Raw genomic sequence first — 13,077 nt, 5'->3', positions numbered from 1 at the left:
AAATAATACATGTTTAACCCTGCCTCAGCCATTAACTACACTAGTAAATAATATTTAATATTTATTAAATATTAAATACAGTATCTTGCACAGAACAAGGAGAAATTTGTGTATGTTAGGATAAATGCTAGAATCACACTAGGCAATTCCATCATTCTTTCCTCTCTAGAAAATGGTATCCATATAACCTTAATGACATTAAAGAAAAAGAAATACCTCTTCTATTTGGGGCGTGCAGGTGAGTGGGGAAGAAAAGGACTTAAAATGTATTTTAAAAAATTAATATTATTATTTTGAGACAGAGTCTCGCTCTGTCGCCCAGGTTGGGGTGCAGTGGCATGATCTTGGCTCAATGCAACCTCCACCTCCCAGGTTCAAGCAATTCTCTGCGTCAGCCTCCCGAGTACCTGGGATTACAGGCACTTGCCACCACGCCTGGCTAATTTTTTTGTGTGTGTTTTTAGTAGAGACGGGGTTTCACCATCTTGGTCAGGCTGGTCTTGAACTCCTGGCCTCGTGATCCACCTGCCTCGGCCTCCCAAAGTGCTGGGATTACAGGCGTGAGCCACCGTGCCTGGCCGTTAAAATGTATTTTAAAACTGAGTAAGAAGCAAGCATGCCAAACTCAAGTTTTCTTTTAATCCTTGCAGGTGTGGGTTGCCGCCCACTGATACCCTCCCTCACACCTGCCCACATCTTTCACAAGGAATTCACTCCAGCCTTGTGCTAGAACAGACAGCCATGGCTGAGAAAAGCCTTTTAAAAACAAAGTCTGTTGGAGCAAACAGATCCTAACACCAAAACCTCTGAGCTGGCTGTATTCATTCTGCCAAGCAAAAAGCACACAGCTCTTCTGCTCTGTTGAAATTCAGTTTCCCTCAACAAGCAAAGAGTTCCCCAGAAGTCACTCTTAATGTCAGGTTTGCAAATGCTAAGAAGCATTTCTTTAAAAGTCTACTGCATAAATCCTCTAGCACATTCCAACATGCTGCCCATGTTACTCCTGAGAATCTTCCAGAAAGCGCCTCCATCCACTGTACTCAGAGCCCCTCTGCCCTGCCAGGGCTATGGCAGGACTGCTGACTCTGAAGTGGTCACCACCAGAGGGCAGAAAGCACTCGCAGCAGCTGCACTGCTACCATCCTCAGGAGCCAGGCAGCCTGAACCCCTTCCCTACTTCCTGGTAACCTGTGCTAAATTCTAGATCTTACTTTCACTACTCTTTTTTTTTTGAGACAGGGTCTTGCTCCGTCACCCAGGCTGGAGTGCAGTGGTGCAAGCATAGCTCACTGCAGCCTTGAACTCCTGGGCACGAGCAATCCTCCTACCTCAGCCTCCTGAGTAGCTGGACTATAGGGGAGTACCACTATGTCTGGCTAATTGTTTTTGTTTTTTTGTAGAGACGGGGGTCTCGCTATGTTGCCCAGGCTGGTCTTGAACTACTGGCCTTGAGAGTAATCCTCCTGGCCTCAGCCTCCCCAAGTGCTGGGATTAAAGACATGAGCCACCGCAGCTGGTTTACATCAACTATGAAATGAATGGCAGGAACCATAACGATTAAAAAATAGTACTTGAGAAGGGGAGGCATGGGGTCAGCCAGAAGCAGATCCCTCCCCACCCACACAGCCCTGGAGCCCCACTCCACATGGTCTCCCTACAGCTCCATCTTCCCTTTAGACAAAGCCCGTGCTACACACCCACAGTAACTGCTAACCCTTCCCACATAGGACCTCCCAGAACCCTTGCAAAACCTGAGTTTGACAGAAGAGGAAACGGAGACACCGTGACGGGCTGGTAAGGTGGCACCAGGATTCAACCCCAGTTAGGTTTCAGAGGTTGGTGGCTTGCCACTCTTCACTGGCGCCCCCAGGTGCTGCCTCGCACTCCCTCCACTGTTCCCCAGAATGACATGAACACCTCCAAGTTACGGATCCAGGGGAATTATTCTGAAGCCCCAGGAGCAGAGCCTTCAGTGGTGGTGCTGCTTACCACAATGCCTTGCCATGTTCCAAGACCAGCTTTTACCAAGCAAGTAGCTGGTGTTATAAACTCTTCCCACAACAAATAAACCCAAGACCAGGCCTAGAAAATTTCCACTAGCTATAAAACTGGAGTGAGACCAGAGACCCCTTCTTCCCTCTCTTCAGACTCAAAGACTGAGGACCACAAAGAAGGCAGCATGCTTCGCTGGGGCCTGCGGACTGCCACTTCGGTCCCTCTGCAGCTGCACAAGCAGGAACCGGTCTTTTGGGCAAGAAACTCTCCTTTCCCTAAGAACTGGAGTTAACTGTTGTTAAAGGTCAGGGAGAGCACTGTGGTTTCCACCCTCCCTGGGCATTCCTGGGCACTCGGTAGGTGCACAAGTAAGCTCCGCTCACCTCAGTGCCAAAACCACGTCTTGCTCGGGGTATACAAAAGCCAGGAACACCGGCATTAGGTAATGTCACCCAAGGGATAAAGGAAGAGGCATCTGAACCAGTAGCCGCCTGAAGTGCTGAAGTGCGTGCCATACTCACTGTAAGATTTTCCAATTCTAGCTGTCGCACTGTATAATATGACTTGATATCTTCAGAGATCAATGTTAATTTCAAGTTTGTGTCTTCAAAGATCATTTCTTTTTCTTCTTTTTGTGGCCAGTACTGTGCGCATTTTAACTGGGGGAACAAATAACAGTGAATTATTGTGAGCAACCGTTTTCCTATGGCAGGATGCCTAGAGCACATCCCACAAGCTTCATGATAACCCAAAGATCTGGGGTTTTCTGATCATGGAAGCCATGGTCAGCACAGATGCCTGCCTCACGGGGAGATGGGGGTGCGGGCACGAAGCTGCTGACGGGGGCAGGTTGTGCAGACAGGGCTCAGACTTCCAAACCCATTAGCTCCCTGGTCCAACACGGCAATGGGGTCCTGCAGGGCTCTGACGCTTTCTCACAGTCTATGAGGTGAAGCCAGATTGTACAAAAGGCTTTGAAACTCCTCTATGCAGCCATTTCAAACATTACACAGGACCTGATCAGGCTGCTGGCATAGAATGTAGGTGCCTTACTCTGCACAGAAAACTCACAGGCAATTAAAAACAAAACTGGGAGAGACAGCAGGTGAGGCCCTTTGGAAAGCCTGAACGGTTGTCACCAAATGCAGACTCCCTTTCAGAGAAGGCTTGGAGACGGGCTCCCCAGGGCTTGCCCTTTCATTCTGGTTTGGTTCAGTTCATTCAGAAAAATACTTTTGATAATCTCAGACACTATTTTGATGTTCTCGATTTAAATGTAGCTTGTTAAATTTTTCTTTAAAACAAGCAAATTTATGAAAATTTGGTTTCATTTAGGGTCTAAGACAAAAACGGACTCGAATTTAGTGACATTTACTGAATCTGCCTCAGTTATGCAAACGTTTCTGCTCATGGATAACCGTTGTGGACAAAAATGGCAGGTCAACAGGGGCAGAGCTACCGGGTCAACCTGACCATGTGCCTGGACATAGGGAAGCTCAAAGCCCTTACGATTTTCAGCAAAAGAAATGTCAGCGTGTGTCAACAGCTCTTTGGCAAATGACACTTGCAGTTCACGTGCACTGACCCACTCAATACCTCCTCTGGGGCAAAGGATGGTGTGGGTGAAGGGAACCACTTCAGGGCCAGCTGTCTGTGAGGAGAGACTGCTGTGCCCAGCAGTGACAAGGTGGGCTATGAGGGAGGGCTGAGGGGGAAATGCTACGGACAGGCAGCAGGAATTCAGAAGAGGGAAATGTTTCAGGTCAGGCAAAATTACAGGAAAGAGAGATCAGAGAAAGCTCTATGCAAGAGGCAGGTTTTGAAAGATGACTAGGATTTCCTAGGCAGTGACTGCAAATAAGCCAGGCTGAAAAGAGCAGCTGGAGAAGGGGCCAGCAGAGGCCCAGATCACAGCCGACTGGCAGCAGGCCCAGGGACCTGTGGCATCATCTGGGGGCAATGAGGAGCCAGGAAGCACTTGAGGAGGGTGAATATAGAACCACAAATGCCTATTGGTCCTGCTCTACTGAAGCTGGAAGCTGCCCAAAAGACAAAACCAAAGCAAAATGTGGGAGAAACAAATGAAGAAACACCAGGTTGTGATGCCAGCATCGCAGCAAACTTCTCAGTGCCAGACCAGAAGCCAACAGAGCTTTCTCAAGAGTCTGGACACGGGCCTGTCTGAAGTCTTAGCCAGTTTCATCCATGTCACCTTCCTGGATCAATGATGAGTTGCCAAAAGTGAACTCTGGAATGGGGACAATCTGTCACCACTGAAGCAATTCTGCCACTCAGCATGGAGGCGCTAATTACATGGCAAGACCCCCACCTAGCCACAGTGGGTGTGGCAGATGAAAGCAGGAACTTAAAAGAATGTGAAAAGATGCATTAATCCCACACTTCTAACAAGTAGATCTTATAATGCCTCAAGATCCCAGAAACAAGAGACTGATCTGATAAGTTCCACACCACCCATGCTGAGGTGCGCATTCCACACAGTGAGCAGAGAAGGAAGCAAAGAACAGAAATGCAGGAGGAAGAGGCCACCATTCCTCATCTCATAAGCAGGGTAGATGAGTCTTAAATCTCACCTCCAGACAGCAAGCACTCACTTTCAAAACCAAACCTAATGCCTAATAACCCTCTGTAATCTGGGTAAGGACTAAGACTTTGGAACTGTACAAGTGAGGAATTCTGTCATACAACTAAGTGTCAATCACCCAATATTTATTTTTAAGGACTCTCAGGTGTCTACAGCAGCAAGCTATGCCCTGTCATTTCCAACAGAAATTTTGTTTTAAACACATAAAATTTTAAAAGGCACAAGATCACTATTTTCAGTTACCCTATTACAGTGATATATACTGCCATGAAAAGTAGATAGATTTTTATTAGAACATAGTCCTTCACCAGGCCTCAAACTGAGTCCTATCTTGGGTTGGCACCAGAGAAATATGGTGGTGCCAACATGCTGGCATCTCTCGTAGTTGCTGTTTCCACCATGAAGGCAGATGTTAAAGAGTCCTTGGGGCCTTCCCAAACAAGTGGGCAGGCGGTGTTTAGAAAACCTATGAAAGACATCTACATTAACCCTGTGACAGGTAATTTGGTTTTGCCAAAAATTATTAACACAGAGAACTAAGTAATTCTTAACACAGAGAACTAAATACAAGAGAGTGCAGTGTCTTGTGCATGAAAGCACCTGAAAGCAAATGGCAGCTTTAGTGCAGATTTCAGGAGAGAGATACAGGTGAGATTCTGCAATGGCCAATTAAACTGGCCTTGCTTACTTCCCCCATCTAAACAACAATCCCAGCCCTTACGCCATGGTGCAGCCTACACTGACGTGTCTAAAGTCAATCCTTAAACAGCACCAGTGAGAACTCTAGCCATCTGGATGACCCCAGTCTAACACACACAATCATCTTCCACATAACCGGTTTCCAGGAAGCCCAGGGTCCCAAAAGACAACAGGCATGTTTGCCAAAAGTAAGAGGGAGCATCCTACACTATTTGGTGAAGGAAGGAAATCAGAAAACAAGTATGCATTAAATGAAAACTCCCTAAAAGCTGGTTTTACCACAAGCTGTGTGGATCATTTATAATTAGATTAGCTGAGCAAATAAGATACTGTAACTTCTCATGATTTTTCCCAGCCAGCCCTCTGGGAGGGATAATGCTGATACAGAATTGAAAATGTTGATCCCAAAGAAACTTTAACAATCTCACACCATACATTGTTTTTCATGCCAATTTGCATGCCCAAGTAATCCTCCAGTGGAATGGGATACTTAACAAAGGAAAGCAGGGACTGCTGGCACAGTTATCACAGTAAACTACAGCAAAGCCAACCAGCCATGTTTTCGATGCCACCACAGTAACCCAAAGGGAAAGGTTGTCACAGTGGATCTGTGGGCCACTTGTGGTCAGCCTTGGGTGAGAGACAATGAAGCACAGGGCCTGGTGAGGCTGGAACACGTAACTACAGTGCTGGACACTGCTCAAACACATAACCACAGCGCTGGACACCGCTCCTTGCTGTAATGTGACAATGATTGCTAAAGCAAATCTTGTGCTCACAGCAAAGAGGTTTTACCAAACACTTAGCAACAAAGAAATAAATAAAAAGCAAATGCTACTGTATCTGGTAATTTCTGAATAAATGTCTTGATTTAAAATTCCCAACCCTCAATACCATCTAGAGCAGTGGTTCTCAACCAGGGGCAATTTGGCCTACAAGGGGACATCGGACAAAGTCTGGAGTCTAGACAGAAACACAGCTGACTGCCACATCTGGGGAGGGGGTGCTACTGGCACCTGGTGGGTAGAGGCCAAAGATGCTGCTAAACATCCTACAATGCCCAGCACAGCCACTCCCTGCCCGGATCCCTAGCAGAGAATGCTCCAGCCCAAGTGTTGGTAGTGCTGAGGGTCAGAAGCCTGCAGATGGAGCTGTGCTGAAGGCTTCCACAGGCCGCCAGGCTTCCCATTCCTTCGCAGAGAGTGTGTGCTGTGAGAACCTGATGCTTTGTTTCTTTACTCAAAATTGCTGACGAGTGGTGAAGAGTGGGGTTTGCTTCACATTTGTAACTTCACGTTTTACTAATCAAGCTACTGAGGGAAGAAAAAATTTAAAAACCACCTTTCACTGAAAAAGTTCTTTTCTAAAACAAGATACATTATATCATCAACAGAACACTCAGGCAAGCTCCCTATCTATTATTATTGGACAAATAAATACTTTCATTTTTTAAAAAAGTAGGCAAAGGCAAAAAAACAAAACAAAACAAAAAAACCCAACCCCAAAACAAAACCAACCAAACCCCTATGATTTTAAACATGCGCTGTCCTAAGAGGAAGGCTTTCTGCGAGCAACTAAAGCCGTTTCTTTGTGTGTGGTGGAGGGAGAGGCTTTGTGGTTAATGCTTCAAGTTTTCACTGCTGAAGTTTCCTTTGATGTGTTGCTTCTTAACACTTGGGAGTTTTTACACTCTAGGGCCATGACTGTGCTTTTTTTTGGAAAGGTGGCCTCCCTGGAGCCCCCACGTTCTTCTATGGCCGGAGACAACCAGGACAGCTGTGAGAACCATGTCCCAGCTGAGCCTGGGCCTGCCAAGGCCCAGGGACACCCAGTTCCCTGCTCCTGGGCCACACGTTCCTATTGGTCTCCACGATCCTCAGCTCGTCTCCTCCTGGACCCCGCAGCAGGGCTGGCAGTGCTGGGGAGCAGCGAGGGCAGGGAGGCCAAGGAGCCTGTGGCCCTGCTGAACGCTGGCCTGTGCCTGCACAGGCAGACGGTTTACATGGGATGGTCTACATAGACAGTCTACACAGGACAGTCTACACAGACTATCTACACAGGCCGGTCTACACAGACAGTCTACACAGGACAGTCTACACAGGAGAGTGCCCAGAAATTGGCTATCCTCAGCTATTCCAACACAGTGAGGAGGGCAAGGGAGAGTGCAGGCAGTTGGGGAGCCGGGGGCAGCCATCCAGGGGTGCCTGGAAGTGGGATGAGCATGGGCACTGGGACTCCTCAGCCCAGAGAACATGGTAAGAAACTAAAAACGAAAAGTTTGTCCTGGCTAAAGTTCCAAGAGCGGTGAGAGGTCTGTGTCCAGGGGCCTAGGGCCAGACCTGCAAGGTTCTGTAAGCCACACCATGCATTAACCTGTGAGGCAAAGGGAATCACACAAACGTTTTCAGTTGGGAAGAACTGTGGTGACACGTGGATTTGAGAAAGCTCATTCTGGAAGCATGGTACAAAAATGAACTGTGGTGAGTTGAGAAGGAGAGGTGGCTAGACCCAAATGCAAGAGGAGTGGTGGCCTGCACAAATGGACACCGTGCAGCCACACACTAGCCCAAGGGGTGTTTGAAAAGTTGCAAGAACTTAGAATGACACACATTCTGAAGTCAATGCTCACTCCGAAGAGGTATGGCAGGGCAAGCATCTGGATATTGAATGGAGGCAAATCTCATCTAGAGTCAGCCACTCCCACAGCTCCGCAGAGGTAGCCACATTCTCACCAGACAAAAAAATCAGACACCATGAAGATGTACTAAGAATTTGCTTTTCAATAAAAGCAGGTCTCCATAACTCCACACACAAGTCCACACTGTGACGAGAGCCGCAAAGGCAGCACAGGTGGGCGGAGCGCCACATGCACCGCACTCTGAAGAAGGTGTGGGCGAAGAGGTCCGTGCAATTCTCCCGCCGCCTCCCTTTCATTCACTTCATTAACTGGTTGATGACCAACATGCATTTATATGCTGCTGTTTTAATTTTTTTTTAATAAAAATACTACATAAAGGAAATACAAAAGCAAGAAAAATAATTTAAAAATCTGGATGAAATGTTAACTGTATGGAGTGGTACGTATGATCACATACACAGCAGATGAATCTGAGACTTACCGAACCTTTCTCCATCACTCTGTTGAGCATGACGACACCCCTGCTTTTCTGTTCCCACACCATCTCCCAAAAGTGACCGCATGTGTTAGGCAAAGGGCCCTGCAAAGACACAATAACACAACATGTGACATCTGAAACATAACACGCCACAGCGTGAGCTCACCTTCTGCAGTCAGCTAACGATAGCGCCCTCAGTCCCCACAGCTTAGGCACAGTGGTGGCTGAGGCTGGGACAGGGACCCACCTCTCTCTGCCTGGTGGTCAGTAACAGCAGCTCCATTTTCTACCAGGCAGCAAAGGGCCATTTCCGCATCTCAGTTCAGGGCTGGCCAACCAAGGACAGAAAAATGCCGATTCTGCTTTCTGGCTCAGGCAGGCCAGCTAAGGGCCTCCACTGAGATTCATCCCCAAGGCCCTTGGGCTATGGGACAAAACTCCTTGGTGCAGATGAGAGGCAGTGTGGGGGCGTGACCAACCACAACACTCCTCTTGGTTCCAATCACGTCATCTCGTGACCTTGGGCAAGTCACTCCATCGCTCCCTGCTCAGTTTCCCCATTGCTTACTTGACTAATAATAGTACCTATTCACAGAGCTGTGAAAATGAAGTACATTCATTTATATAAAGTACTTAGCACAGTCCCTAGAATGCAGTAAACACACAATGAAATATCAGCGACTATTCCTACCAACAGCAATGAGGACCCTGACGGCAGACAGCCTCCCTCCTTGGCCCAACAAACTTAGGAGATGTAGAAACACAAATGGTCATTGAGGTGGCCCAAAGGGAACAGAGTCACTGGGGCATGAGGGTGTCTGCGGAGCAGCTGGCCCCTTTCACTCCAGCTCACCTGGCAACGGGCACAGATGTTTGCTGGACACAGGGTATGAGTGCCTTGAGTTTGTCTCAATTATTAGCAGTGGCTGGAAGAGACATCGCCTATTACCTCCACACCAGAACCTGTCATGCCCTCATGTCCTTGGCCAGCATCACTTCTCATGGTTTCCATTCTCATCTATTTTCATCTAAGCTCCTTTTTTTTTTTTTTAGACAGAGTCTCGCTCTGTCACCCAGGTTGGAGTGCAGTGCCGCAATCCTGGCTCACTGCAACCTCTGCCTCCCGGGTTCAAGCGATTCTCCTGTCTCAGTCTCCTGAGTAGCTGGGATTACAGGTGCACACCACCACACCCGGCTAATTTCTGTATTTTTAGTAGAGACGGGGGTTTTACCACGTTGGCCAGGCTGGCCTCGAACTCCTGACCCAAGTGATCCGCCTGCCTCAGCCTCCCAAAGTGCTGGGATTCCAGGTGTGAGCGACCACGCCCGGCCCATAAGCTCCTTATTCTTAAAATCTTCTCCCTTTAAGTCCCATCACACTTGGCTCAACCATGCTAGCCCTCAGTGTCCTCTCACTTTCTTTCCTGAGCTCATCTTGAACTTACTGCCTGAACAAGACAAGTCAGCACTCCCTGTGCTGAAGGGACTTAGAGAAAAGCCACATTTAACTCTTCCCTCCCCAGTGAACAGAAAAACAGCTCCTGGCAGCCAGAAATCCCGTGGCACATGGCTGACAACCTGGGCCTTGCATTCTCCACTCCAGTCTTCCTGGCATGAAGACTCCAGTCACTGCAGCTCTCCACTACTCCCTTCATGTCTTCCCTAACTCCCAACACCACCCCAGTTTAGAATGGTCTGAAGGATCACAATCCCCTAAGATCTGCAAGGACACACACCACACTTAGCTGACACTGCACGGGGAAGGTGAAAGAGGGCCCCTTGGACATTATTCTCTGCTCTTCTATACTTCCGACTTTTAAAAAATGAGAAGGGAGACTTGTATTATTACATAATGAATAACACTGAAAAAGAAATGGGAAGGGTGTTCTTGGTTTGGGCACTAGGAAAATGTTTCAGTCATAGTGTCCAGAGGTGATACTTTGGGGTCGGGCTGCCTCGACTCCCTTAGTAAATCCCCAGGGCAAAGGGAAACTGTGTAAACAGTTTCTCGACATCCCCAGTGCCACCTCACAAACCAGACAGAGCTTCCCATGTCCCAAGGAAGTGCTAGGATGCGGGGTAGGCAGGACAGTAGCACAAGTGTACATGGTCATTTGCTAATGCAACACTTGACATGATACACCCAATAACAGGTATTTAAAGGGCTTCCTGACTCCACACCAGAGTTGAAGGGCTGAAATCAGGAGGCAGGAAATTCGACTTCTCCAAAAAGCAAAGTCCCCAGGAAGTCACTTTTGCCTCAACCTCATCCCCAGACCTCTCCCTCCTTATCAAACCCCTCCCCCATAAGTCTCCCCTAAATACCCCAGTGGTGCTGGAAGGACCAGGAGCTCAGGACCTGGTAAAGGCCTGCCCTGTATTCACGCACCAAGAACTTATTCAATGGCCCCATAGGACTGAACACAGCTGGGCTGATGCTCTACATCCCAGATGACGAGAGGCATCTGGGCTGATTTTGGTCATAAATGGGGAGCAACTGGGACAAGACAAAAAGGCAGTGAAGAAAGGCCTCAGCCTCAGTTGAACGCACCCTGACCTAGCTCCTTGCTCAAAGCAGCCTTTCTTCATACAGCATTCTGGCTTCCCCAGAATTTTAATTTCCAAATTATTAAGCAAAATTACAATGTTCGAAATCACCCTATGGCCTAAAGCCATATAAGACTAAAAGCTGACATGGAATGAGAAAACAAAATTATGATGAAAACAAAACAAGAAACCCAGTCTTTTAGACCAACTTACAGGTAACAAGTTAAGACTTGAGAAGATTAATTAAAAAGCAACTCTTTTTTTCCTCTTTCCCAGATACCCTTTTGGTCACAAGCCACTGAGTGTTTTACAAGAGGCTCAATCACTAAACCACTTTCAGGATTTTGTTTCCATAAAGATGCCAAAAGCCAACAGAAATTTTAAGTCATTTTTCATGCTTGTTCACATGATCTAATGATGCCTTTCTTCTGGGCCAAAGAATGAGAACCATGGTGAGCTACTCTGAATGGCTCTGGACAGAGATTCCTGGTCTACTGCTAACGTTCCTAGATTTGCCATCACAAGTGCTTAATGCTCTACGACAAATACTTCTGGAAGCAACACAGGTACAGACCCTCCTCCAGCCATGACTGCTGCCTCTGCCAACAGACCACAGGCAACTCTGGCATTTTAATGTTGTTTTTTATAAGCTCTCATTTCCAGCAATGTCATCTTATGCTTCCCAGAAAAGATTAGCGTTCCTTACAACCAAACTGAACCTTTGAAGGAAGATTTTCCCCCTTCCTTGTTGCTTTTTGGTTTGCTGAAAACCTGACCTTCTAAAGGATGTGGCAGTTTTATTTGAGGTGTGGATAATAGCACTCTCAAACTCTTAAACTGACATTAAAACAAAAATTCAGACAATCTGCTTACCTGGGTAAGGATGTAACTCCTTTGGGCTTCTTCCATTTTTATCAAACTAGCGTTGATATAGTCGTTATCTTCTTGATGTAGTTTAATCCGACTATGGTCAACTGAAAGGCAAACCAGAACTCACAGGTTAAACCCGGAAAAGCTGAATGTGTCCATGCAAGTGCACACCCTACAGAAAAGCAAAGGTGAGTTGGTGGCATCAGGGGCATTCACACTGGCTGAAGCCCTGTTTTAGTAGAGATTAGTCATCAGTATGGGGTGACTGGGATTTTCTGAAAGGGTTTTTGGAAGTGTTTGAAACTTCACGCTACGAAGCGATAGCGGTAAGCCATATTACAATATGGATCATGTCCTATCTGGGAAATCTGTTCTCAGGTCATATCTTGTTGTGATACTTATTACTCTCCCCTCAAACCTTCCAGGACTAGAGGAGGGCATCAAAGGGTCTGTTCTCTGATGTGTAACTTTTGTGTTTTTTTTTTTGAGTCAGAGTCTCGCTCTGTCACCCAGGCTGGAGTGCAGTGGTACATTCTCAGCTCATGGCAGCCTCCATCTCCTGGGTTCAAGTGATTCTCCTGCCTCAGTCTCCCGAGTAGCTCGGATTACAGGCACAGGCCACCATGCCCACCTAATTTTTGTATTTTCAGTAGAGATGGGGTCTCACCATGTTGGTCAGGCTGGTCTCGAATTCCTGGCCTCAAGTGATCCACCCACCTCTGCCTCCCAAAGTGCTGGGATTTCAAGTGTGAGCCACCCATGCCTGGCTGACATAAACTTTTAGAGAGCAAAAAATATGGTGGCTTCAATCTTTAAAAGGGAACAAAATCCACCATAAATTCCACCTAGTCCCTACAGCTGTTGCTAGTACGATGAGCTACAGTAGATAGGATTTAAGATCGAACTTCAACCTAACCTCTGTCCAGTAGTTTGAAGATTAAATGACCTAAGTACACAGCAGCATGAAGTCATACCTTGACCTTTATACAAGGTTTTTGTTTTTTTTAAGTTCAAGTACAATGAACTTCAATGATTCTAAATTTTTAAAATTCAGAGCATATCACAAAGACATTTGAAAGAGAATTTAAACCCAAACACTGAAAGTATATTAAATGTACCTTTTAGTTTTTAGAAATAAACTCTCATTTGGAAGTTCTGCCCCAGATCACAAAAAGAAAAAAGCCACTTTTTTTCTTGTATCATTTGTCACAAAAGCAGTAGCTCCCTGAGGGCCACTTTCCTTACCCT

General features: G+C 46.8%; 1 protein-coding gene across 1 annotated transcript in view; it reads right to left on the bottom strand.

Annotated features, from left to right (window-relative positions):
- Nucleotides 1-13,077, bottom strand: part of PTPN1 (protein tyrosine phosphatase non-receptor type 1) — a 77,063-nt gene that overhangs the window by 7,592 nt on the left and 56,394 nt on the right. Inside the window, exons 3-5 of the mRNA XM_017888143.1 lie at nt 11,833-11,933; nt 8,416-8,514; nt 2,517-2,654 (exon numbers count right to left, since the gene is read on the bottom strand). Coding sequence (XP_017743632.1) covers nt 2,517-2,654; nt 8,416-8,514; nt 11,833-11,933 — 338 coding nt within the window. The remainder of the gene's footprint in view (nt 1-2,516; nt 2,655-8,415; nt 8,515-11,832; nt 11,934-13,077) is intronic.

Source organism: Rhinopithecus bieti, unplaced genomic scaffold (assembly GCF_001698545.2).
Source record: "Rhinopithecus bieti isolate Rb0 unplaced genomic scaffold, ASM169854v2 scaffold_15834, whole genome shotgun sequence".
NCBI classification, from domain to species: Eukaryota; Metazoa; Chordata; class Mammalia; order Primates; family Cercopithecidae; genus Rhinopithecus; species Rhinopithecus bieti.
The sequence above is the reverse complement of the archived record's forward strand: the minus strand, read 5'-3'. Positions and strand labels throughout refer to the sequence as shown.